Consider the following 27,545-nt stretch of genomic DNA (forward strand, 5'->3'; position numbering starts at 1 on the left):
TAGAAAAAAAGTGGGTCGATCGGTCGGTATGACCATGGAGGAATGGAGCCAATACATGTGAGGAACAATACATGTTTAAGTGGTACCCAATCAAAGTGTTTTGGGACGATTTTTTGAGACATGTTTTATTATAAGAAGTTCTACCATAGAGCAAGGAACATGTTTCAGAACCACACATACTCACAAAATAGATTTATTCACATGGAGCTACCGCAAACGTATCTTGTCTTAGTATCTTTCCACCATGCAGACCTTCAAATCTCAACAAATTTTCGGTTGGGGCGATGTCAACAAAGACTTGCTTTCAGCAACCTAAAAGAATTTAGTTTAAAAAAAGATCGTCAGGACACTTTGCTTCCATGATTTCTTCCACAATTTCAAACAAAAGTTTCAATCGAAAATCGGTTTCCATGATGCATGGCGTCCCTTGGCTCGAAAGTCTGTGCGGCCGTGTAACTCTCGGTCGACCAATAGAATTGCTTGTTGACACAGACATTGCCGTGGTTTTCTTACTAATGGAGATCAATGGAGAGGTATTTCTCCTGGCACGCAATACCTCGCTCACAAAATACACGTGTACTTGTACAGAGGAACATGAGACACACGGACCAGACATTTTTGGACTGTGTTGTCATATCTTGGTATACATGTATGTTAACAACATACTTATTTTAAAGTACATGTAAACTGATGTTAGACCACAATGTTTTCTTTCGGATAATACCAGAAAGAAAAAAATCACTTGCTGATCAATGCCCATAGATTGTTCTGGCAGTCGGGGATTTTGATTTGAAGTAAGTTATCACTTATAAAAATTGGTACACAGTTCAGTGCTTCCATCTTAAAGGATGGTTAAGCTTTCCATGGATACCTCATTTACATCTCTGCAGTAATGGATGACCAAGCACCGATGATTTCAAAACCAAGACAGAAAGCTTCTTTTTTTCCCTCTTTTCCAGTGTACAACTTGAGTTGGGTACTGTTTTTTTGTGCCAAGTTTGATCATGGTATCAGTTTTCTAAATGTCCACAGTTTCTCCAAGAAAGAAACATGTATAACTTCTGCAGGATTTAGGATTTAAAAAGACAAGAAAACACACAACATACTATACAAACAAACAGTGGCTTCTCAGAAAAGTTGTGGAAAAGACAAAAATGATGTATCGGACCAACTGTGTTATCGTTCATTACAAAAAAACGCTTCCCTCTGGTAAAATGTAGTTGCACTCATAAAAGGATCTGACCTTTTGACCTGTATTTTTTGTCTATGATCATATCGTTATGCTTTGGCCGTGGCATAGGGCTTGCTGAACCTTGGATCCCATTAGCACAGCTCTAGCACACTCACTGTGTTTGTTCAACACTTGAGTCTTCTGATATGTACCATGGAGTGTGACCCACTTTCTTTTGGAGAGAGGAAACTTTATGATTATCAACCTTAAAATGATGATGGTTATTAATATTAGGTCACTTTATTGAAAGAACACAAACCTGAACTTTAAAGGTGCATACCGGTATCTCTTCCAAATACATGTACAAATAAGAGAAATGCTGTCAAAGTACAAAAAAGTCTTATCTAATTATTGGTACACATTATCGATAGTATTCACCTAAAAATAAGCTTTAAAAAAATTAAATTTATTTTAATTAAATTAAAATTAAAAATATTTGCCTGATGAGTTGGCTTAAAATGAAACTTAAATAACCTATCTCTTTGAACAGGGTTGAAGAGTGGTTCGTGTTTTATGTTTTGCTCAACCTTCTTATGGATGTTCAGAAGTTTTAGTATTTTCTCTTGTGGTTGCTTATGGCATATTTTCTCTTGTGGTTGCTTATAGCAATTCTTTCCAGAGCAAATGCTTGTTGATGAAGATGATGGTGACAGTCCAACACTCAGTAGCAAACGGCCCAAGACACCGTGGTTATTGGTAATCATTTCAATAATCTTCTTCTTGTGTAATATCAATGCATTTTGGTTTCAAAAGGTGATTTTTGTGTCACCTGAACTTTGTTCAGGAAAGCGGCTATGCAATCACTGTGCCTGTCTGCACCGGTATGCAGTATGTATGTAGTACATTAGCTATCCCGCGAGCGCGAGTGGAACACGGAATAATGTAGTGCGTCTGTGTCCCACATACCACGAGGCAGAAGGCTGAGTGGTATGTGGGACACAGACGCACTACATTTTCCGTGTTCCACGAGCACGAGCGTGATAACGAATTTATCTTCAAGCAAACTTGACGCACAGTTAAGATGGAACGCGCGCACATCGCATCTTAAAAAAGTGTGATACGCGGAGTGCGGTATGGTTCGAGGACATGCTACATGGTAGCACGGCTTGTTGCCATGGATCCACCAATCAGGATCGAGGATTCAAGTTTACTTGAAGATAAGTATGAATGTACCACATGTATGTACGTGTATGTTTGTCTGTAGTATTTTGGTTTAAAAAATTGCCTAATGTCTTTTGTTTTTATGTACCTATCCAGGACTTATTATCCACAGCCGACAAGATTCCTGAGATTCAAGGCTACTTACATGCTAAGGAAGGGCACAAGAAGTCCTGGAAGAAGATGTTCTTTCTCTTGAGGGAAAATGGGCTGTATTACTCTAGCAAAGGCAACTCCAAGGTCAGTTGCACTTTAAGTTCAACCATCTTGAACTACACATTTTAGGCAGGGTTTAGTCCCCCCCTGATTTTTGTGTGAGTGTGAGGTGGTATCTCAAATTGATTGTTGACCTTAAAGTGGGTGTGCTAACTTGTGCAACACATACACTCTTGTTTTACTATACTCCTGGGGACAATGCTTTGTGTTTTCCTTTGTCCCTGTAATATAACACTCTCCCATAGACTAAGCACAAACCTACCACAGAGGACCATGTTGAACAAAAGACCCAACTCCGGAGGACTGAAAGGATCTGTGTGTGTGTCTGTCCTCGGGGGTTATGTAGAACACGTTCACTAATGCATACTTGCAAAATCAAAAAGACCCCTACATGTGTGTAAATATGTTTGTGTATGGGTGAGTTTGTCTTACAGTCACTATGTGGACATGTGAACATAAGATGTCCACATGATGCAGGTTGTGTTGACGTTATGTGGACTAAGCCGTGTCCACATAACGTTTCACCCTCTCTGGAAAACGGGTTGAGAGGCATTTTCGGGTTAGGGTTATCTGTTGCAGAATGAAGAGAAACATTCAAGGAAATAAAACAAATTTGGGGTTGAAAGAGTTTTGACAGTTTAAGTAGATTTTTTTTTTGTACCGAGTTTTTTAACTACACGAAAACAAAGGAATGTCCACATAGCATACGTAAAACAAACATGGGTGCGTTTGTTTATGGTGTAAATCGAGGACGCACACGTGCAACATCATCGGTGAAGCGAGGACAGGAACCAAATCGAGGACTCCTCGGTTGGAAAACCTGTACAAAACCAATGAGAGCTGTTGCAAAAAAAGTTTTAGTATAAACAAAGGAAAAGGGAAGAGGAACAATAGAAAATCCTTTATTTACACCTTAAACAAACGTGATGTGTGTTCCATTTTGGTTAGGTTCACTGTAAGTTCAGTCATCAATCTCAACCAAACTTGATACAGTAAACTCCGGCTAAACAGGCACTCTCGGGACCCAAAATTTGTGACGACTTACGCGAATGCCGACATCTGCTGTAAGTCGTCATTTTGTCGACTTACATGAATGGTCTTTTGCACACATGAATCATTGCACTAATTGGCTTCGATTTACCCTGGATTATCTCCTTAATGCTTGAGTTGAATCCAGCAAATTAATCCTCGAATTGTATCATCATGTTTGGGGTATTGATAGTGGAGACCACGATTCATATGTACGTGCACAGTTACAAATTAAATGCGTGCGTGGTCCGGTATATACCACGCACGCATTGACTGCAGCAGTAGTCATTCAATAAGGCGACCCCCAAAATGGACAGAGCGCATGCGTACAGCCTAGAGGGGGTACTGGTATTGATATGCTTGCGATGCATATGCGATGTATGCAGTAGGACACCCTTTTTCGACACCGATGCATGTAGCGATCACGGACCGTGCGAAACCACTTTTCACTCGACACTTTGCCAACCGCAGCACAGGAAGTCGATGCCAATGTGTGATTTGTTGAATGCCGACTTACACAAAGGATTTTGTAATGCTTTTTATGGAAAGGGGACCGAGACCGACTTGAGCGAATAGCCGACTTTGAAATAAAAATTCAATGGAAATGCATTATGGACAATCGGGACTTTAGTTAGACGGCCGACTTGAGCGATTTGACGAGTTGTACGATGTCGATTAGCCGGAGTTTACTGTTTGTGGTTAGTGTTCATAGTATCTGGTAAAGTGATTAGACTCGGGCAACAGGTCATGACCTCTAGGTATCCCATGATTTATGTCATTTGTTTCTCTAGTGTCATGAAAGTTTTTGTTTGAAGTAAAAGGCCCCTTTATAGCTTCACAGCTGTGGACGGTGTAGTGATCTGGGGGTGTTCACTGTCACTTAGCCTACCTTCAGAGGCACACACAAGTGACGCAACACTGCCCAACTAACACAGCTGCCCACCCATTTCTTTGCTAATCCCTGTTGCTAGTTGTGACACATTCCATTTTGGTTAGGTACACTGAAAATTGCCCTTCCTAACTGGCAGCATGCCAGGGGGATCGCACAAGTCTACTTGCAGTATTTTTCCTCATTAAAGTAAAGTTAAATTTGAAGCCCCCAATTATTTTTTTTTGGGGGGGGTCTTTTTGTACACAAAATGCACAGGCAATTGAAAAAAGTTTTCAAATACACATTTGCATATGCCATAATTAGTTATACTGGTGATTTTATGATCTCTACAGGATCCGAGACATCTTCATTTATTTGTGCAATTCAATGATGTCAACATCTACCAAGCTACTAATGCAAAGAAGAAGTATCACGCACCGACTGATTTCATGTTCTGCACAAAGGTAAACTCCTGTTTCTTGTTCTTAGAGTTGAAGCTGCTTAGGAGACCAGGAGCCAATTTCACGAAACACTAAGACGCGTCTTAGGAAGGCTAATTCGTCTTAACTCGCGACTTGTCCTAGGATCAATTTCACCAAACTTAAGATGTATTCAAACCGTCCTAATTTCCTTAGCAACGCGGCTGAACTTGTCTTGTCTCATGAATAGTGCATTATCTTGTATGTCATCTATGGACATCATTGCAATGTGTTAGGATGAGTGTCAGCCTAGAGTCATGGTTTCGAGGGACGAAGCTGTAGAAACAGATTTAAAAGATTTCTGACAGGCCATCAGCCTGGGGGTTTGGTCGGTATCAAATGAGAGGAATAATGCTCATTGTGATTTTTTTGGCAAGGTATGCACCCCTGTGGTTGGTAAATATGTGATAGCATTGCAGCGGTGGTAGCTTTTTGGGTGCTATCTCTTTGCATGTTACCATTATAATTAATCTGATAACAAGCGTATTGGCGACCATTTTGAAAAAAAAATAAGTGATAACACCCCAAAAAACTGCCACCACTCACACTGCACAGCTATCACACATTTTCCAACTCTAGATGTGCATACCTTGCCAAAAATCGCTATGAGCATTGCTCCTCGGATCATTTGACACCAGTGGCCCAATTTTTGGACCAAAGCTGATAACCTAACATGTGCATGGGTTCTTTTAATTAAAAATAAGTCATTTACAAAATTTAATTATACACCAACACCTAGTTGACTTTTTAAAGTTCGTGTTAGCATGCGCACGGGAAATTGGTTTTGTGCATTTCTTTTGAATGACTGTTTCTTCAAGCAGTAAAAACAAACATGAAACAGCATTCACCATGGTAATTTTGATGCGTCTTGCTTAAGATGCGTGTAATGAAATCGGTTTTAGGACGCATCTTAGCTAGGATCGATCTTAGAGCGAGGATTCGTCTTAACTCCTGAGATGAGTCGTAAGATAAGACGAGTTTCGTGAAATTGGCCCCAGTTGCAGTAACATTGCAAATTCTTTAAGGAGTCTTTTGGATTCGGCTCTTAAGCCCAACCCATTTTTGTTGTTTTGTACATTTCTCACAGTGTTTGTGACACAGTTTGACCGAGCTACCGTGGTCAACTCAATTACATGTACTGATGTCTACAACTACATTTTTGTCAGTGCACAGTCTGTTGCCACAATTGGATGATTCAGTGGCTGTTTTCATGCCAAGCGAATTGTTTACCTTTGCTTTGCAGCACGGTAAAGGGAAATCAGAGCTGAAAGACCTCAAGTGCTTCTGTGCAGAAAGTGAGCGGTCACGACAGTGTTGGCTGGCTACTATGCGTTTGGTTAAGTATGGATCATTACTGCGTGAAAACTACAACAGTGCTATGCACAGGACGGCCAAAAACAAAGTGACTGATACTGATAATGCTATGAAGGTAAGGTAGATGTTTAAAACTCCCTAATCCATGTTATCATTTCTAGATTTAATAAGGGTTGGTTTGGAAGGCAGTTGGTATTGAGCAAAATGTTTTGAAAATTGCAATATCATGATGAGTTGAATGAAAATAAGGGGACTTCTTTGTTTCAAAGGGGCACTTTTACTATAAGAAATTTCTATTGCATTTCTGAAACTGAAGGACTTTTTATGTGTTTCTACTTTAGGCACATTGTCTTCAACTGAGCATTTTTAAATTAAATTATGAACAGAAAATGCAGCTGGCAAACTGGCTGCCATATCAGTTAACAGTGAGTAATAATTCACTCAAAAGAGAAAAGGCCTTATCAAAAATGACAGTTCTTGGACACTGAAGCTTCTGCTCGAGACGACATAACTGTTGTACTGGCAGTAAACAAATATGTATAAAGTGAGGTTCACTAAATGCAAAGTTGGATGTGAAGAACTGCTTACAATTTGTTTCTTGGGTCCTTTGTTTGCCTAATACATCTGATCAGGACATGAAGAACTGCACAGAGCGAGCAGCAATGGATTTCTCAGGTAATCAAGGTCGTGTGATTGACAACCCATCTGAAGCTATAGCCATAGCTAGACAAGAAGGATTCAATTGGAGGGTAAGGCAGTCACAGTCAGTATTAGCAGCGTTCGTTCTCATAAAGATGGACTGAGTGTGATGTTCAACATGTCAAGATAACAATCCACATTCAGAACCAAAACTGTGTCAATCCAGTTCAAGACATTCAACAGTTGTTGGACATTTTTATTATCACATGAGTGTCACAAGCTTATTTGCATAGTGTGCTGATTTTACTTGGAAAGAATTTTATACTGTTTTATTTCATTTGGAAAGCATGGCAAGGTAAGAGTGTTTAGAACCGTTTCTGATTTAATTTGTTTTAATATTTAACAGATCATGCATCAGAATTAGTAGAAATGGGGATTTCTGTGCCATTCCTTTGTGTCAACACTTTATAACTTTTTCTACTTCAAAATTAAGTTTGTTTTTGGTACAGTATTGGATACAGTTTTGGTACAATTTTCATTTTGCTCCTCATTCACAGGTAAATGTTTGTCTTCTCTTCTTTGTTTTTTACTTATTAAAGAAACGAGGAGGGCAGCGTTCGTTTGAGGGACCCTCCCTGACAAGTCCTCGACAGACTAATGCCAGCAGTCCTCGTTTTGTCTTCAATCCATTACACAAGGAACTTCACAATACTGGCAGTCACAGTCCACAACCTAGTAGTCCAAGGCATAATGGAGGGAGTCCCAGAGGAGGCGGCCATCATGGAAATAGCAGCCCTGCTGGCCACAGACTGGGAGGATTCAGATCAGGTTAGTAGCCCTGCTGGCCGCAGACTGGGAGGATTCAGATCAGGTTAGTAGCCCTGCTGGCCACAGACTGGGAGGATTCAGATCAGGTTAGTAGCCCTGCTGGCCACATACTGGGAGGATTCAGATCAGGTTAGTAGCCCTGCTGGCCACAGACTGGGAGGATTCAGATCAGGTTAGTAGCCCTGCTGGCCACAGACTGGGAGGATTCAGATCAGGTTAGTAGCCCTGCTGGCCACAGACTGGGAGGATTCAGATCAGGTTAGTAGCCCTGCTGGCCACAGACTGGGAGGATTCAGATCAGGTAAGTAGCCCTGCTGGCCGCAGACTGGGAGGATTAAGATCAGGTTAGTAGCCCTGCTGGCCACAGACTGGGAGGATTCAGATCAGGTTAGTAGCCCTGCTGGCCACAGACTGGGAGGATTCAGATCAGGTTAGTAGCCCTGCTGGCCGCAGACTGGGAGGATTCAGTGCTGGCCACAGACTGGGAGGATTCAGATCAGGTTAGTAGCCCTGCTGGCCACAGACTGGGAGGATTCAGATCAGGTTAGCAGCCCTGCTGGCCGCAGACTGGGAGGATTCAGATCAGGTTAGCAGCCCTGCTGGCCACAGACTGGGAGGATTCAGATCAGGTTAGTAGCCCTGCTGGCCACAGACTGGGAGGATTCAGATCAGGTTAGTAGCCCTGCTGGCCACAGACTGGGAGGATTCACATCAGGTTAGTAGCCCTGCTGGCCACAGACTGGGAGGATTCAGATCAGGTTAGCAGCCCTGCTGGCCACAGACTGGGAGGATTCAGATCAGGTTAGTAGCCCTGCTGGCCACAGACTGGGAGGATTCAGATCAGGTTAGTAGCCCTGCTGGCCACAGACTGGGAGGATTCAGATCAGGTTAGCAGCCCTGCTGGCCACAGACTGGGAGGATTCAGATCAGGTTAGTAGCCCTGCTGGCCACAGACTGGGAGGATTCAGATCAGGTCAGTAGCCCTGCTGGCCACAGACTGGGAGGATTCAGATCAGGTTAGCAGCCCTGCTGGCCGCAGATTGAGAGGACTCAGATCAGGTTAGTAGCCCTGCTGGCCACTGACTGGGAGGATCAGGTTAGTAGCCCTGCTGGCCGCAGACTGGGAGGATCAGGTTAGTAGCCCTGCTGGCCGCAGACTGGGAGGATCAGGTTAGTAGCCCTGCTGGCCGCAGACTGGGAGGATCAGGTTAGTAGCATATAGGGCCATCAATTTTCCAGGGTCAAAGTGAGATGTAGCTCTTCTGGCCACAGACAACCATTTGCTACAAGTTTGTCAGATCAAGCATATGTTTCACCTCCTTGTCAATTTAGAACAACAGATACTATGCCCACAAGTAATATTGACTTACTGAAATAACATTCATAACGTTATAATGTAACATTCCTAACAACCAAAACATGATAGTTTCAAAAACATCGAAGAACCTATTTTGCAAAATGTTGTAGATGTTTTGATATGTTAAGCTATATTTGTTATTTCATTAAATTCTTACAAAACCTTTAACAGAGTCTTACCAATGTGTACTGAACGCCAAAACCTATGACAGAATGCACAACGTCTGTAACGGTCATTTACAGTGCTTATATCTCATTCATTCATTCATTCAGCTATTAACACTGCATTAACCATATCATGTTATACATTAAGACCTAAGCTTGAGATGTATTGAATATTATAAATTTGCTTTTCTGTAAGTATTTTATTTTGTTGTTTCAAATTGGTCAGTAGGCTCTGAATCTGTGCCGGCGAATGGGTGAAGAATTCAAGAATTGCCCAACTGTGGAAATTCGAAATGGGGGGGGGGGGGGGGGGGGCCAGACACCACATTACACTAGGGGGTGCTCTTCAGGAAAAATGTAAATCAATATATTTAAGTGATGAAAACAAAAGTTAAAGCAGTGCTCACCGGGAATTATTCTGACTGAATTTTCGGCCCCGCTGGGCCTTCATCGGAGCTATGATGAAGGCCCAGCGGGGCCGAAAATTCAGCCAGAATAATTCCCGGTGAGCACTGCTTTAACTTTTGTTTTCATCACTTATACTTTTCTTCAGTGCAGTTCCCCTTCATTTTGTACGCTATCAATATGTATACTCGCGCTTACGTCAAAACAGCTTATTTTAAAAGCTTTTGTACTTTGTTTCTCCACTTTTCAGTGCTATTGAATATGTTTTTGTTGTTGGGATGTTAGAAAACTACCTTAAAATCCGCATTTTGTTTCTCATCACGAAAATTTTTTTTGGGGGGATGATGCACTAGCCCATCCCCCCTGTTAAAAAGGGGGGATATATACCCCCATCCCCCCCAGGATTTACTCCCCTGTCCGTAACAATGGAATAGCCCAAATAATGTTCTAATGAACTGAAAGTTAAGTAAACTTGTACAAGTCTGTCAATTCTACCAAATATGGTATGATGTAACTGATGTGGGAGGGGTTCACTATGCAGATCTCAATAATTAGACAAAGTAATCCTTATATTCACCAAGTGATGATTAGATGACTTCTATACAATTCATTCTGTTATACTGTCTGGCAGAGTTGCAAGAGTCGAGAGTTTGTTTGTATGATTCTTGTAGATTCATTGTACTGGCCATAGATTGATAGCATTCAGGAAAGGTTATTAGTTGTGCTGACTAGACACCTGCAAAAACAAATTAGATTGGTAATCTGTATGAACCTCATTTCAGATTAGAACATTTGGGCAGTTTTACAAAGAAAGTGTTGAATAGTTACAGCCATATTCATTTGATGATAATATATTTCTCAAGCGTTTTCATTGCCATCTATTTGTCCTTCCATTTCTGTAGGCATCCACATGACACAGCCCTGGTTCCACAGTGGGCTAACACGTGAGCAAACTCATGAACTCTTTGCCAAGAAAGGCATGGTGGATGGTATGTTCTTGGTGCGGGAATCTCAAAGAATAGCTGGAGCCTACGTCTTGTCATTCAGCTTCAACCAGAAAGTTAAACACTACCAAATCAATGCTGTAAGCATTCTTACTCTCCATTGTTACATTTAACAATTGTTGACTGCTGTGAAGTGGGATATAACATTTTGAACACCTAAAGGGCGCACAGCACCCAAGGCGAAGCTGAGGGTGCTATGCGCCCCGAAGGTGTTCAAAATGTCATGTCCCACATCACAGCAGTCAACAATTGTTTTGTTATACCTCTGTCTTGGATTCTTTGGATTTTGATGTAAAAGTCACGAAAACAAACGGCAGTAAACACAACAATCATAACAATCAAACGTCAACTCACATGCATGTCGCGTGCTCGAAACGCTGATCGTCTGCTAGTTCGCTGCTTGCACTCATGTGTGGAAACATGGTGAAAATAGCGTGGCTACCAACGATACAGACTGGTCCAATTTGCTGATTGGAGGGATTGTATCATGAGGGCACAATTCAAAACAGAAAACAGAACCTTACTAGACCCACAATTATTTAATATATTTTATTGAACTTTGATAGTGTGTGTAATGCACGTTAAAAAACTCAGTATCACTTATCGCTAGGAGAAAGGGGTTTGCCCCGGTGTTTCTGGCAGTGGCTGTAATATGCGCCGCAGCACCTTGTAAACCCTTATATAGGTGCTACATAGAGGGTCTCATATTTCTCATCAACTTCATTTACCTGTCTTTAAAATAGACATAGTTACCAGCGCCTTGAATACCTAATTGATGGTAGATAAGTGCGCTATAAGACTCCGGTATTATTATTAGAGTATTGTATCAGGGTACTGTATATTTAATATTATCAACTGTTAAAGCTAGTGGTTGGAATTCCATGAAAGGAGAAGATTTTATTTCAAGAATCCTGTTATTACCGGTACATTAATGAATGGTTTGGTTATCTCTGTTCTGTTTAAGTTTTGTCCATTGTCCCTACCTGATTAAGCAACAACTCATCTGCTCTGGCTGTTTTCTATTTCTGTAGTGAGACAGTGACTAAAAAGTTGCAAACTTCGTGACTTATCGCCACAAAAAGAGCATAAAAGAATTGAGATATTTTTTTTCTGAACTCTGCAGAACAAGAGCTTTCTATAATGGTACATTGCATAAGGGGTGCTGACTTCCGCAACGAAAAATAGACCCCAACTACATTGAAGTTGTAAAAGTAATTTTGAGAAAATGGCATTTAAAATTTGTGCTGTTGTATTACAGTGAACAGGGATGTGATTTCTCCGTTTTTTTCCGGAAATCCGTTTTTTTGGGCCTCAAAAGTCCACCAACATGAATCGTGTGAATCCGTTGAGAAAATAGGGGGGTAGAATGTGCTAATTAATTATTCATAATGAGTTTTGCTTGCCGAAATATCCGAAATTTACTTACGGACATAAACTTCGTTGATCGATATGTATGCCGCACGCACATATTGAACACCCAATGTGAGAACGAAGTTGAAGACCATGCGTTGCCATTAGTGCGATTATGTGATTTTTCGCTCGGGGTCTAGGTTGTGGTTATGTAGGTCTAGTTCCTGTGTCGGTACTTAAGATGCACATGTTGCACTGGTCAGGTGTGCAGACGAGTGCAGCATGGTACGCTGGAACCCTTCGCATGCTAACATAATCAATGCTATGATGAAGGACCGGAACCAGTGACTACTGCAAGTACTCACAGGTTCGTTTTCCGTGCGTATAATCGGCCGAAGTTGGATCGTAAAAATAGTAAAAATACCAAACAACCATCGATGGAAAAAGAGGATTTCTGCAAATTAATTCACAGAACGTGATCTTCATTTTCTGTGTATGTATTTTCCATTGAAATGACGAGATTGCAAAACTCGAACCTGTGGAGAAACATCGTAGCGTGTTTCTGCAGTCCTGCAGAATTTTCGGCCACTTGGGATGGGCCGGCCGTACACAGTGCAGCAATGCACACTGATACTGCGCCGGGCCGGCCATGTGTACGGCGCAATGTACGGCCGGCCAGACTGAATGTTTGCGGCGCTAGCGGCCGTGATGTACGTTAAGCATAATTGTCGAATGACTCACCACAAATATATTTTTAATTAGGTGAGGCAAGTTTTAATCACTTTTGATGGCTAGTCTTGATAATTTTTGTGGCGCAAATGAGAATAATCCAGGCACAAAATACATGAAATATAAACGATTCCTTCATGTCCTTGCTTTACTACAAATATAGAAATGGTGAAATAATTTTTTTCCAACAATACTACCGACGCTATTTTGAAAGGCATGTTATCGGAAGCAGAAGTGATTTAAGTTTACAATTTTGATTTTTTTTTTACAAAAATATTACAAGATCTCCTCTGAAATGCTCTAAAATGCAACAGAAAGCTTTTAATAGTTCAAAATTTTTCGGGGCCCTTAAGCGGGCCCCGAACCCACGCCGTGTCTCCGCAGGTTGTTGTATCACAACAAAAATTCCCGCACAGGTTTGAAAACATTCTGGGGAGAATAGGCTGAACAGCATGGTTCTCAACTTTGAGTACAGAAAAAACTTTATTAGAACAAGAGTACATTTTAACAAATGAAGGAAAATTCTTCATAAAATTAAAACAAATTCTGCTTCAGAATTTCAGAGGAAAGTGCCCAGTAATTGCCTCAGATTGCACCACAGTCATCTAAAATCAAAAATGTTCGCCGGAGTTTGCACTTCATGCATAAAATTTCAGGTTTTTTTGTCACAGACCAATCACATCCCTGAGTGAATGAACAGCCAACTACCGGTACTTAAGCGGGATGAAAGTAGGTTTTTAAAATATTGGATAAGAACAAAGCAATCGGGAAAGGTAACACATGATGTATACAGATTGAGGTTCGACTGAAAACAAACTTCGATCAGCCCTTCAGATTTTGTTTGTAACCCACTACATGTATACTGCAAAATGGTACTTTCTGACTTAATGCTCATTTTGTGGTGACAGGTCACATATGTTGGGGGAACACTTTCTCTTTAAAATCTACTACACATTTTCTGCAGTGCACATATGGCAGCATTGCGTTTTTGGTTCGTCAATGCATTTAAAGCCTGTCCCATCATGTAACTTCCATTATCTGACAAACTGTTAGCCTGCACAGTCAGAATTTGCAAAAATTGAAAGTTGCTTTTTCCCTTTACTTTTTGCTGAGCTGTGAAACACTGGCTCAGGTTTCGTTGATGGTTTAATGGACATAACTTCGTTTATGCCATTTGCAAACTATAACAGTTCTTTTTGTTCCACTGGATTTTTTTTTTTTAGGTTGAGAGCAGTGGACAAGTTTTTTACACCTTGGATGAAGGCAGCACAAAGTTCACTGACCTGGTTCAGTTGGTTGAATTCTACATGGTTAATGCTGTGGGACTGCCAACACCCTTGCTTCATGCATGCTCATCTGTCTGAGGTGTTATGAAAGAGTGATGAAAGAGTGAAGGAAGAGTGTGGTTATGTGTCCTAGTACATGGACTTTTGACGACTTTAACACATTAGACCCTGTACCGCCCTGAACTGCCCTGCCTGTTACTCCTTATATCGTCCCAAACCACCCCAGTACTGTATGTTCATCAAGGAGTCAATACATTGTCAAGAATGTAATACAAATGCTAATAAGTCAAATTGATGGAACATCTTAGCAGAGTTACACTGTGAGTGGCTATATCCATTATCCATGGAGTGACCATCCTACATGTTTAGTAGCCTGATGTTTTCCATTGTACATGTTGCTGAGTAGTCATTGTGGTTTTCAAGCAGCAGAAGAAGAGCAAGATGTTCAAGGGCATCGGGCATGACAATCTCTGGTTGCTTGCTATTTGTAAATGACTGACTTTGTAACAAAATGTTGGCTTGTGTTGTGAGACAGATTTGTTCCTTACACATTGAGGCTTTTGGTAAGGGGTTAAATTCTCTCCTATTCTGAGAGCCTGGTAGTGTAAGAGACAGTATAACTCTTGGATCTTTCCTCTGGGAGAAACTCAAATTGCCCTCAAGAATTGCTGGTTTTCCAGAGGTCACTGTTATATGAAGACACCATCTTCAAGAATAGTTTGAATGAACTAACCCTTAGCTGCAGGTATAGTTTGCTTGATGTTTGTACATCACATTTCTGAATTTCATACATTTCCTGATACTCTATTTACAGTGCATTTATACTATGAACTACATGTATGTCTACGGTGTACAAAATATTAAGTTCACCTTTTTGGTTCCAAAACTTAAATGCTGAGAGCATTGAGTTATAGCCACGACTGTAATTACATTATTAACAGAATTTGTACATATTAAATCTTGTGGCATTTATGTATATGTACATGTAGTTGTGAAATATATTGTGGAAAAGTACTACATATTTTGCTGATGCAGGTATTGAAAGAATGACAGATTGCTTGTGTAATATCTGACTTGGCAAGGATACTACAGACATGTACATTGGCAGGACCTGCACTACAAGAAGCATTTCCATTCCTGTTCTTGTTATCTGGATTATATTTATTGTCAATTGACACCTCAGTGTAATTGTATTATTATCATTATTTTGTTAGAAAAGTCATATAGATGTAGTTGGATTTTTAACGTGAAAGGATAAAACCTTGTTGTAGCATTAGTTCAAGTATAAACTAATAGGGCATCAATGCTGTTACGTATAACATGCCTTTTAAGGTATCTTGTTTTATTATTAAGGTTCTACTTGGGATACTTTTGTGGTGCTTATGGGCCCATCCACTGCATATTTTGAATTATCCAAAGTTATTGGGGGCAGGGTTTAGTGTGGGAGACCATCGCAAGTTAAATTTGAACATATTTGTGCACCGATGACACGTGAAGACACTTTGGCTTAGCTTTGTGCACCTTTAGGATAAATAAGTTGTGCGTACTTCGCCCGCGAACCAGTATAGTGCGCACACGCGATGTTCCGTCCAAGGGGGTCTCAAAAGTGGTAAAAACACTCCCTCTTTTGTTGGCGCATGGAGCCAAAATACCTTCATTCATATTTAAAAGTTCTACATTAACATTGAGCCTTCATCTCTGTAACGTAATCATTGAGAAAGAACTAATGAGGCTGGAATGTGACATTACAATGTTATCCATGTCCCCTTTTTCCCAAAGAGCTGCCAATGTAGATGTTTGTAATTGTTCCAGTTGCTGGATGACTATTTACAGATAGTTACAATCTTACCACCTTGAAGCAGTCTTAAGTCTCCTAAGATTAATCAAAGATGTGATTGTCAATCACAAATTGTCTCAATTGCAAACTGTAAAGTCTTCACATGATTATGGGTGCAAATTTAAGCCATGCAAGTTAAATTCTTACATGTTGAGCTCATAACCAGAGTTAAAGTGTTTCAATAGACGTTAAATGTGTAGCGGCCATCTCAGAGGGCATCTTTTGTTATTGAATTCAGTAACAATGAATGCACAAAAAGTTCACTAATACGTATCCAAGCAAAACAAATATATTACCCTTGAAGATGGCTGCTACACAGTAAGGTCTATACATGGGGGTAACCCCTGATTATCTCCACATTCTACACTTCCTAAATACGGGTTGTATCTATATTACATGTATGTGTGGCCACTTACCTAATCAATGTTTATGATGCAGAGTTACAAGTGTACTAATCAAAAGCCAAAAATGAAAAACTCCAACAAATGCGTGCAAAAAGAACATCTGATTCATTTTAGAAAGTAAATGGTAATTCCATTGAAACATGTATTCAATTCACTTGTGGTTGTGTGAAATCTGTCATGTCCAGAAGAGTAAAGTGACTGTACTGTATTTTGTGTGGTGTAGCAAACTAAATTCACTGTTATTCTAGGTTTTGTTGGTTTTTACACATGTATTTAAAATAGTTCAAAACCACTCAGCACTAGTTGCACAACTTTTGTGTGATTGAATATAAAGTCTCTTTGAAATATCAGAGATATCAACTCATGACAATTAACGTACATTTATTAACAGATTAAAGGAACACAATGCCTTTACTTGACCACTTGGGTCTATGGGAAATACTCCTAAAATATCTCAGCATTGTACTGAGTCTGAGACATCTTGACACCCATGAGTAGAGGCTGAATCTGATGCTGTCTCAATTACATCATGTATTGCTGAAAATGATCCCAAATGTAGCTTTATATTTAGAAGATATTGCAAGTTTATGTTGAAAATGGCATGTTTCTATAAACTGTTCAGAAAAAAAACATGATTTTCATGTGGTTCTGTTGATGGGCTTTAAAGACTGGCTGTAACACAAGTTCAAATTGAACCATTTATTGGGAGATTGTCTGTGTGGGAGGTACAGCCTGTGAGCTGGTCAACTGTGGATGAAATGATACATGCAATCTCAGGGTTCAGTCTACGTCTTAGTGACCTGTACAAGTCCCATCTTTGAGCATTGTAAGATAAACTACATACAAGCGGTGCTACAATGAAGCACCTTCCAGTGCGTAACATACATGTACTGCATAGTATTTACAAACAGTAGGGGAGTAGAAATATATGCAGTTTTTCATACATGCTATTAATCACATCCCCTTTCTCATATATACAGGGTGTTCCACACTAAAACAAACCAGTCACGGTAACAAAAACTGTGATCAGGAAAACCTTGACATGATAATACAAATTTGGTATGGAAGAGGCGCCGGTACAAAAGCTTCAATTTGGCCCCAACTGCATATCATAGCTGTTCTAGGCGACTAAGTACTATTCATAAATACCTCAGACAGTTTAGCTATTCCTATTGGTCGAGAGCCCGTCACGTGGCCGGTCTTAAACGGATGATAAAGACATGGCTAGCTGGTCTTAAACACTTTTCCAGTGTCACAATAAAATGTGGACTCCTAAAAATCCAGTGCCTCTTACCGTTTCATTGGTTGAACATTCACAATCCTCACGTAGGCATGCGCAACACTACAATCGAGTCAGAATTTTATAGTTCTAAATTCAAAACGCAACGCCCCAGGTGCGTTCTGCATGACATCGCGCAGAACATGTTACGCGGGCGTCAATCTCCATAAAAGGGTTGTTTACATCTTACTCGCCAGCTGAACACTCCATTATTTTGCTAGAGGGATGTTTCAAAAAGCATGAAGTGAACTTGTTGAACATAATCAGGATTTTTTGAACGAATTATTTGATATTTTTTTACGGATAAGGTATTTATGAATGGGAATAAATATGTGCTCGGTCGGTATTTATCACTCTGTTTAATACCGCTTAGAGTCTGGGTGCTGATAATTACCCTCGCCTCCGGCTCGGGTAATTATCAGCACCCAGACTCTAAGCGGTATTAAACGAGTGATAAAAACCTCCGGAGCACACATTTATTCCCTTAGTAATAATTGTTTATATGAGTAGACCCCATGGGTCAATTGCTACATAAAACTGGATCACAATTGGAATGATGGAATTTTCATGTTGGGATGTTCCCCCCCAAAAAGGCAAAGAAAGTCGTGTCGGAAGCCGTTTTTATCCAACTCTATACCTTCACTTATAGCCATAACATGTACATGTAATTGCTCAATTTTATGGCAGTAGATTGGGTTGTGTGAGATAAAAGCAGTTGCCAACAGTAATTTCTTTATTTTTTCCCCTATAACAAAAATGATAAGCCAAGGTTTCCAGTAATTGAAGGTTATTTATTGTTTAAGTGTTATTATATCAATGCCGAATCCTTTACATTTTTTCCAACATGTAACAAGTCAGAGAAAACTTTGGAACACCCTGCTCCCTCCATTCTGAAGACAATATCACATCTTGGGTTTTACAATTTCTCTTAATTGTCCCGCCAAAACAGTCCCTATTTGTTAAAACTTTAAATATGAAATGAATGGACATTAAATGTGTGTTTTACAAAGGTTTCTAGTCTTGTGTTTGATTAGATAGCTTGAACTGATGCTGTTTCAGCTGTTATCTTTCAACATTTAATTATTTTTCATTGTGATGTTAAAACAAATTGCTCAATGACGTTTCCTATTCACAGTGTATAGATACTCATTCAAGTAGCCTTATCCCAAAAAGTCACAGGGAAGAGCAACACTAATTTTAATCAACTTCAAATGGACAGACAAGTGAAAAAACAAAACCCACTGATATATATGTGAAATGAGGCATGTGGGGACCAGAAACTAGTCACTTTTTGGCCTCATTTTGGTTTCTATTCTTTTATGTGTGTGAGAATTCCAAGTAATGCTTATTGTACAACTTCATGAAAACTTGTACACATTTATGGTAGTATGGTGTTGATGTACATGTATATTCCACATATTTTCGTTTGTGAAAATCCAATACATTGCCCAACAAAAAGTTAATGCATATTAAAGAGAATAAATAATAACATGTAAATGAGCAGTTATCAGTTGGTGTCTTTCACTTCATTACTTGGAGATCATTCATTACTGTAACAAGTAAATCACAGGTTTTTATTTTTAATGGTTTATTTAAAGACTTTCACAGCCGTGGGCTGAATTACAGTCAGTTTACAATAAAAATCAGAATTAAAATACATTAGCATCAAAATTACATTTGCATAAAATACACAAAAATTTGCCAGAAAAAAATATTAACACAAACATAAAAAACTACCGGGACAAAAAACAGTATACATAATCAAAGACATAGAAAATGGATTAATTAAATCACCACAAAAATGTTTGGAGAATCTACAAGGCCTTTACCATGAGCTGTGTATAAACAAACAAGCGAGATAAAAAAAGAGATAAAATCTGTAGGTTTGATTATTTACAGAGTTGTAAGCCAATCACTGGCCAATCACCTTCAAAAAGAGGGCAGACAAACAAGGCCAGTCCACAATTCGCAAGGGACATAATGTGTCCACTGTCCAGAAACCCCAGCACATGCAAGGCCAATGATGACCTGTGATGATTATGTTAAAAACGGGATTGGGCAGGACTTAATTGCTTAACGGTTGGTGCGGCAAGCACCTGGACTCAAGGAGACTCTTCCCAAAGTTGAGCGCTGGTTGTTCTAACTTTTCAGATACAGTAGGAAACTTAAGTGACACACAGATCTCTTTGTATGATAGGTTATTACATTGAGCATCAGAAAAGACTATACAGAAAGCTTTCCTTTATAGTTTTTCTAATCACTCTTTCTCTTCATCTTTGTCAGGCTGCAGAGCCAGGCCGGTGCAGCATACTCCAAAGCAGGGCCCACATATTGTAAATAAACTGTCCGCAGGAACATTACACCGTCTCAACTGCCGTAAAATATACATTTTTCTGTTGAATGTTTTACACAGATTCTTGACCTGCAAATCCCATTTCCTATTCTTCTGTATATGAACACCTAGCAACTTGACACCATCTGTCTGATTAATTACAGATTCACCAATATGAAAAATAGGTATGGCAGTAGGTACTCTCCAAAAACAAGACACCATGGCCGGACATTTGTTTGGGTTGAGGGTCGCGTTATTTTGTAACTGACCAGTCACTAAGTCCATAAAGTTGCTGCTGCATGCATGATAAAACACATCTGGCTGCGAAGACAAAAAATCATTTATCATTGCTAAAAAGTTTAAAGGCAACAGGGCCAATTTTTTGTGTTCCTTGTAAATAATAACAGATAAATACAGCAGTTATCAGTTGGTTTCTTTCAATACATTATTTCAGATCATTCATTTACTATACAATTAAATCAAAGGTTGTTATTATTAACATGATGGTAACATTTCTGTTGTTCTAAGAGGTCTCCATTTGCAACAAAATACTTGGATGGGAACAGGTAATTCTCCATATACCGTATATTCTTAAGCTTTGGACAAATCACTAGAATTTATTCTATTGTATCTACTGCTAATATGTTCTAGCACAACGCTGTGTTTTATAATCGTTAACATATGGTGGTTTGGACGTGTCTAGCAATTTGACTGGCATGTTTTAAGACAGATTTTCAAATATGTATCCACCACAATGTATGTTTCTTACCTGAGAGGGCCAATAATAGCCAACCTGTACCAATGAGGAAACATCCATTATTAGAGTGAGGATGTCTTTCTCTGTGTCAGTGTATGGTTCTCCTTTTCCCAAAAGATTCCCTTGGAATACTTAACTACAAAGGGAGTATGTGGGTTCGGTTTTGCATTCAATAGGAGACCTTGAACAATAGGGTCCACAATTCCCGAAGGTCCATGTGACCTGGAAAAATGAATGTATGGATGTTTTCTCTAAAGGAGTGTGGAATAAATGTATTCTTGAATTGAATTGAATTGAATTGACCCCAAAAAAATAAAAATATTTTCAAGAACTGTAAATCAAAGACCAAAAACCAACTTAAAAGACTGAACTTTAAAAAAAAAAAAAAAAATACAATGTACGTGTAACTAAAAGCAAAGACTACCGGTAAACTAAAACCTAAAACCAAGTAAAAATCAACAACTTAAAAAACTTAGTTCTGTTTTGTACCTCACACTGTACATTTTGTCTCATTCTTCAAATAATACTGATTGGACACAAAGTGCACCACTATCATGGCCTGCCACATCCACAATTGCAATCGTGTACAACACATATGGGAGGTGTTACTAAAAAGTTTAAAGTACAAACAAAAGAGGCAACCAGACTAGCTGGCTTACACTCGTTCTTGATTGCAAAGAAATGTGGAATAACACATTTTTTTAAACTGGGGGCAGTATATGAAAAAAGAACATTTGAACATATGACCGATGACCCCTGATGCTCACACAGGTCTGTGCACATGCAGAACAAAACACGTTGTGTGTATTAAGCGCCAAACGCATGCATGCAATTCGGGCGATTCACAATGCAGTGCGCCACCAAGAGTTTCCCACGGAGCATTTTGAGTATCTGCTTGCCCTTTTCTTTTCTTTTGATCAACATGGTGTTTTGTGTAAGGCGGCAGAAAGCCGTATGTTCCAATCTATAACAAATTAGCTCAAATTGTCTACTGACACTTATTCAAATGGGCCATGTTTTGTCGACTGTAAACTTGAAAAATGGACTCTCCATGGCAAACTTTTGGTGGCGCACTGCATTGTAAATCACCCAAATTGTACGTGCATGCTGTGTGTCCCTTTTGTTGTGGTTTTCGAAAGTGAACTAAAAGTGCCATAAGGAATACCATGTGGCATGCTCGGGCCAATCAAGACATAGAAAATGTAAGTGTTGTACAAATATAACATGATTTGAGGATGAACAGCCAATATTACTGGCCAGACTTTAAGCATAATGACAGAGCAATGCCTTAGACATTCGCAATTTAAATATAACAGAGATAAAAGAAAAGCATTAAGAAACAGACCTAGAAGGCCACTACCTGACAGTGTGCCAACTTATGAGCAACTGAACCAATAAGAAGTTGCTTATTATAGTAGGCAGCTACTGATGAGCCTGACACTTGCCTACCATCATCTACATATGCCTCTCTGATATCATAAGTGTACGGTGCCACCTTGGAATTCAGCTGGATGTGCAATACCTGTACCAAGGAAAGAAAATAGATTTTCTGTCAACGACATACTACTTTACATAATTAAGTATACATGTACTATATTGGGGAATTATACGTGTAGATATCAATAACATTAAGCAGTAATATATACTTGATACATGTAAATATCAAAGTCAGTTCATACTACTAGCGAATTTAACATCATGAAACATTCACTGCAAACGTTTGCCAGAGTTGACGTGTTCAGCACATATGAACTGTGCACAGTTACAGTGCAAAAACTTGCTGTGACTTCACAAAGTTATGTTCCTGTTCACATTTGCCCTGACTATTAAACAGCTTGAAATCAGCATCCACATGGAACCACATGTCATCTCAACATAGTGACTCAGAATCCAGTTGGAACAAGGTACGGGAATCACTGAAGATAACTGTGGGCTGCACCTTCAGTTCAGGTAAGAGAATTATTCTTTTTCAGTATCACCCTCATCCAAGAGTAAGTGGAATGGAGAACCACCTTCCTTGCTTTATTCTCACAGCAACAAAAGAATGAGTAAACAAGTCACTGCTGGCATCAGAGTCTCATGTTTATGTTCAGACACCAAAGACTGAAAAAAACCTAGTGTAGACTTCGTTTCCAATGAATGTATTGCCTGCTGTGTAGAATGACTATCTACCTTACTTTGTGTCCACTGTTTTAGATCCTCCTGACCTAAGGCTATGGAGTCCATATACTGATGTTGGGAAAGGAGGGGAGAAGTGCTTAGAGACAATTTCATAGAACCTAAGTAGCTTGAGTTGTGGACCATAGGTACCAGACTCTTTTTTTTTTAGTCTTGCAATTCAGCTTACGTCTAGGAAATGACTTTGAATAATCTCCTGAGGGTGAAAAAGATCTTATGGGAATTTTTGACCACATCTACTCCTAAGCAATACTATTTTTAACTTTCATGGGTGTCAGTGCTGTTAAATAGAACCCACAAAACAGCACAAGCAGCTGCTGAATAAACTGTATGCGGCATCATGCTGCAGGTTCTTTGCAGGGGGCGGGGGGGGGGGAAGCAATGACCATCTTGATTGTGGATTATCAGTTGTTGATGGTTAACTCGGGCTATACTGTACATCCATTTCATTGCAGCTTCTAGCCTTGGTCAATGCTCTCGTCGTTATTCGTCCCGTACGCGGTCAATAATCGTCGGCATATATCCTCACGCGCTATGCACATGCATGTAAAAATACAGCGCGAACAGCGACCTCACGCGGCTTCTATTTTTATGCAAATCAGTTGGAGATGATGTCGAGCCTTGGTTCAATCGTCGGCCAAAGCTTATGTTTTTCTTTACTTTGCGCTAGATTTCCAGCGCACGACCTCGTATGCGAATACAGATAATGTAGGCGGGGCTAATATGTGGAGTGTCCAATCACACCTTGGTAAATCCGGACGTCATCAAATTATTTGCAGCTATTCCGGCTTTTGCGGACGTGACAGGAACCACAGTTTTTGTGCATTGGTGCCGTGTGCAGAGACACACAATGTGTACGTGTATGGATTATGTACGGTGCCACGTTTCACTATGCAAGTTTCCACGCAACGATCGACCAATAAGAAAACGACATTTAAGGTCAGCTAAGGCTATTAACATAATGAGCACCACCCCCAAAACCTCACATGGACGATTGAACCAAGGCTCGACATCGTCTCCAACTGATTTGCATAAAAATAGTGGCCGCGTGAGGTCGCTGTTCGCGCTGTATTTTTACATGCATGTGCATAGCGCATGAGGATATATGCCGACGATTATTGACCGCGTACGGGACGAATAACGACGAGAGCATTGACCAAGGCTATGCAGCTTCTGGGGAGTCAGCTGTGGTTTGCGTCATGGCAAGGTAGATGCATCACAAAATACAGGCAGAGATAATGAACCAAACTGGAAGGACAGGGATGCTGGTTTGGAATGATGCCCAGGCTTCCCAACGCTACCAGTCAGAGGGGTTGGTTTAGGTGGTGGATGGGCTATAAGCCAAAAAGAGCCGAGGAATAGAGAAGATTATGTCTGGCAATCAGTCTCAAAGTCAAGGAGAGAAATGCTTCGACCCATTCACCACTAAATAGCCAAACAATGAACTGTGCACAGGTGCAAACTTTACAATGTAGAAGCTTTTGGGGGGGGGGGGATTAAATCCATGACAGATAAAACATATTGCTATGGGGGTGATTGAGGGAGACCAGCATACACCAAGTCATGTCAAGGATGACCATGGGTACCATAGGGGCAAATAATTGGATATTATGAAAACAGTGGCTCTATCCCATTCAGAGATACTTTCTTATCTGGTCAATTTCCCTGTTTGTCATGTTGGACAAAAGTTGGGCAGTGGGAATTGGACATGTAATTGGGTGACCAATTGGACCTGTCAAAAACTAAACCTCTGAGTATGGGGCTGGATGGACATTAGAAAATGGATTCATTTCCTTGGGGAGAGCATGAATGCACTTTTGTCCTATTTCTGCTTTTGACATATTAGTGAGGGGGTATGTCAGTCTGATGTGGGCTAGTTCTATTTTGGTGGCTTCCAAGTATATCTCAAGTATGAGATTGGGAGTGGTTTTTGGATGCCTTTTTTGGATGCCATGAGCATGGATGTTTTAAAGATAGAGGTATAAGTGAATGGTTTCGCATTTAATATATAACGATTTTTAATGTGTGTAAATTAAACTGCAATTCGGCCTTTTGGCCGTGAAAGTTTAATAAAATAAACCATTAATAATAATAATAATAATTAAGATATGTGATTCTCATACGTCTATTGAAGTCAATGATATCATCAATGAGTGAGTGACGGGTGGGTTTAGCTGAGCTTGGAACAAAGTTGAAACCTTTACAGTTATAGGGTTATTTTTACGGATGTAGAAATGGATTGCCTGTATAGGTTGCTGATGAAGAGTTCACTAATTTTGGCTATGGTAGCGCGGTGTGTGGTTCTAGATTGTCTTTTAAGTTAGGAACTGTGGGTAGCATTGAGTTTGCTGTTGGCTATGAGTTTATTTGTTTTTCGGTTAGTTTAGTTAGTTTTCTATTTTGCCATGTTCAAGTAAAAGTAGCAGACACAGATACAATCACTTTGGTAAATGGGTGTGGGTTCTTAAAAGGACCGTTTGTGTCTAGTAGTTGGTTTGGCCTGGTGGTTCACCATTTGTGTTTGGTGCCTTGTAATGTCTTTTGCCTGTGTAGGAAGAAGTCAAAGAGTCTCTTGGCTGTTTCCACGTTTCGTATCTGGAGAAGGTGTCCTTCATCTGGTCAATAGCCTCTGCTTGTAGCCAGGTGAGTCAGAGCAGCAGTGTCCATCACTCTTTCCAGCAACCAGGGTAACAAAGCTGGTTTCGTAGTTTAAACCTCTAGGGAGGTGTGGTGGTTGGAGTCTGGAAGCCAGACAGGGTAGGGACTACTTGGTTTCGACTGACTTTTTTACTCAATGTACTTGTTTGCTTTACGTGGTGACAGTGGTGCACTGTCTCCCAGAGAGGTTGGGCAAGGCAGCGGAAGCAAAATCTTTGCTTACCAATTGGTCCTGGCCTTTTCTAGAGAGAGTTCTAGCTCTGTGGCTTAGGATTCAAGTAGTCGGTCTTGGCTGTCAGACAAATCAGCTTCTGAGTCTGTTTCAAGTATATAACCTGTCCACAGTTGAATCACGAGGATGGTGAAGAGTAGGTTGTTTTGCTCTTTTTAGACATTGCAAGTCTTGCATTGACATTGCCTAAAGAGGATGCTCTTGTAGTAGGCAACAGGCATCAACATTACTGGAGAAAAAGCCTGGAATGGTGATCAAAGCAAGGCAGTGGTAGTGTACCGGGTACCTACATGCTCCAAATATAAAGTGCTGTAACAAGACTGAAACCAATGGGGGTAACAAAGTGAATGTGGGTGTGGAACCTTGGGGTTGCTCACCCTGCAGGAGGAGAGAATCTGAAAATATACCTGGTCATCCAGGGACTGCAGTGGCAATGCCATGCAAGAGATATGACAAGGATGGACAGGGGACAAAACTCATGATGGCTTGTGGCAGGTGGGGTCCTTGGCAAAGGAATGTGATGAGGTAGTGAGCCTAGGTTGAGTGCCATCAGGGTGCATCTAAGAGCAAAGTGGCAAGACACCAATACATGATGCTGAATGGGCAAAGACCTTGACTTGTGTGGGAGATTCAATGGGGGTTGATGCTGAGTGGGCAAAAGCAGCATGACCTTATGAGGCAGGGAATACAGGAAGTACCAATCATCAGGCCGGTACATACGCCTAGAGTCTTTCACCATGTGACAGCCAAAAATCACTGCTCCACTATTCAGAAGCACTTGAAGTAGTCATGAAATAAAAGAATAATTAACAAGAGCGAAACTGAGCTCAGAAAAATATGTGTCCCACGCGTCATGGCTGGTGGGCTGCATATGAGATGATGCATTCATGTGAGTAGTACTGCTCTACAGGTAAAATGAATACATGGTTCCAAATAATGTCAACTCTTTTATTATTGGCTAGTTCAGTTGCCATTATGGTATATTTGGTATTTTTCTGTTTACTTATTCCACTCATCAAACTCTTCCCCTCCCCAATTGTTGACAGAAATCTTGAATAAGTTTACCTTTTCCGAATTGGAGTGGAAAAACATTGCATTGCTAAATTTCCTGGTAATTGGTCATTGGCAATATGTAGTTAAGCTTCAGTTAAACATAATTTAAATTTTGTTGAATCAATTTGTTAAATTTGTCCAAGTGTCACAAACTGGAACCCAAATATACAAAATAACCCAGGGGACAGTAGCAATAGCAGAAGCAATATCAAGAGACACAGTGAGTCTATTGTTTACATACTATAAGAAACTGTACTATTTTGACATCAATGAAATGTATACTTTAATAATTTTGTGAGTTTTCAGTGACAGGCCTATTAGAACGAAGAGGCAGAAAATGAAAAAAAGTAAAAGTGTAGAGTCGCTGTGACCCTTAGCAAAACCAAGATATTTCTGCAGAGATGAAAATGACCTTTGAAAAAAATCTGAAAAAAAACAGAAATAATTTGGGGGTCTGAAGCAGCCTTAGCACCCCACATCCCTTGCTCGCGCAGAGTCAAGGAGACAGCTTCACCAAGAAGTTTAGAGAAGTTCAATGTGATTTAAGATGCATTATGGGAACCCATTTCTGTAAATTACCCATATACTTCTTCAAAAGAAAATAATCTAGATCTTCATTGTATAAGAATGATACAGGTATAATGTGTGACTAACTCAAGGTACAGTTATTCCCCCCACCACCACCCTCCACCATCCCCGGGGAAAAACTACGCACTCGCACAGAACAAAATGTCATCATCATTTCTCCAATCTAA

General features: G+C 40.1%; 2 protein-coding genes and 1 long non-coding RNA gene across 7 annotated transcripts in view; 2 read left to right on the top strand and 1 right to left on the bottom strand.

Moving 5' to 3' along the window:
- Nucleotides 1–16,936, top strand: part of LOC119719563 (growth factor receptor-bound protein 14-like) — a 33,008-nt gene extending 16,072 nt beyond the window's left edge. For 2 of the 3 annotated variants that reach the window (XM_038189037.1, XM_038189038.1), the window contains exons 7-14: nt 1,838–1,927; nt 2,489–2,629; nt 4,859–4,969; nt 6,228–6,413; nt 6,931–7,047; nt 7,537–7,765; nt 10,594–10,775; nt 13,998–16,936. In XM_038189037.1, coding sequence (XP_038044965.1) covers nt 1,838–1,927; nt 2,489–2,629; nt 4,859–4,969; nt 6,228–6,413; nt 6,931–7,047; nt 7,537–7,765; nt 10,594–10,775; nt 13,998–14,138 — 1,197 coding nt within the window. In that variant the 3' untranslated portion in view covers nt 14,139–16,936. Of the gene's footprint in view, nt 1–1,837; nt 1,928–2,488; nt 2,630–4,858; nt 4,970–6,227; nt 6,414–6,930; nt 7,048–7,536; nt 7,809–8,265; nt 8,755–10,593; nt 10,776–13,997 lie in introns of those variants that run through there. The other variant, XM_038189039.1, reaches the window with a different exon arrangement.
- LOC119719569 lies at nt 8,073–9,578 on the top strand. The gene is made up of 3 exons (XR_005269984.1): nt 8,073–8,232; nt 8,856–8,935; nt 8,973–9,578. It is a non-coding gene; the product is annotated as an uncharacterized LOC119719569 (long non-coding RNA).
- Nucleotides 16,937–18,918: 1,982 nt separating the features above from the next.
- LOC119719567 (serum paraoxonase/arylesterase 2-like) overlaps nt 18,919–27,545 on the bottom strand; it is a 37,672-nt gene continuing 29,045 nt past the window's right edge. The window contains exon 10 of one of the 3 annotated variants that reach the window (XM_038189041.1): nt 18,919–22,191. In XM_038189041.1, coding sequence (XP_038044969.1) covers nt 22,015–22,191 — 177 coding nt within the window. In that variant the 3' untranslated portion in view covers nt 18,919–22,014. Of the gene's footprint in view, nt 22,192–24,334; nt 25,980–27,545 lie in introns of those variants that run through there. The other 2 variants (XM_038189042.1, XM_038189043.1) reach the window with 2 other exon arrangements.

This window comes from Patiria miniata, unplaced genomic scaffold (assembly GCF_015706575.1).
Source record: "Patiria miniata isolate m_02_andy unplaced genomic scaffold, ASM1570657v1 HiC_scaffold_8, whole genome shotgun sequence".
Classification (NCBI taxonomy): Eukaryota; Metazoa; Echinodermata; class Asteroidea; order Valvatida; family Asterinidae; genus Patiria; species Patiria miniata.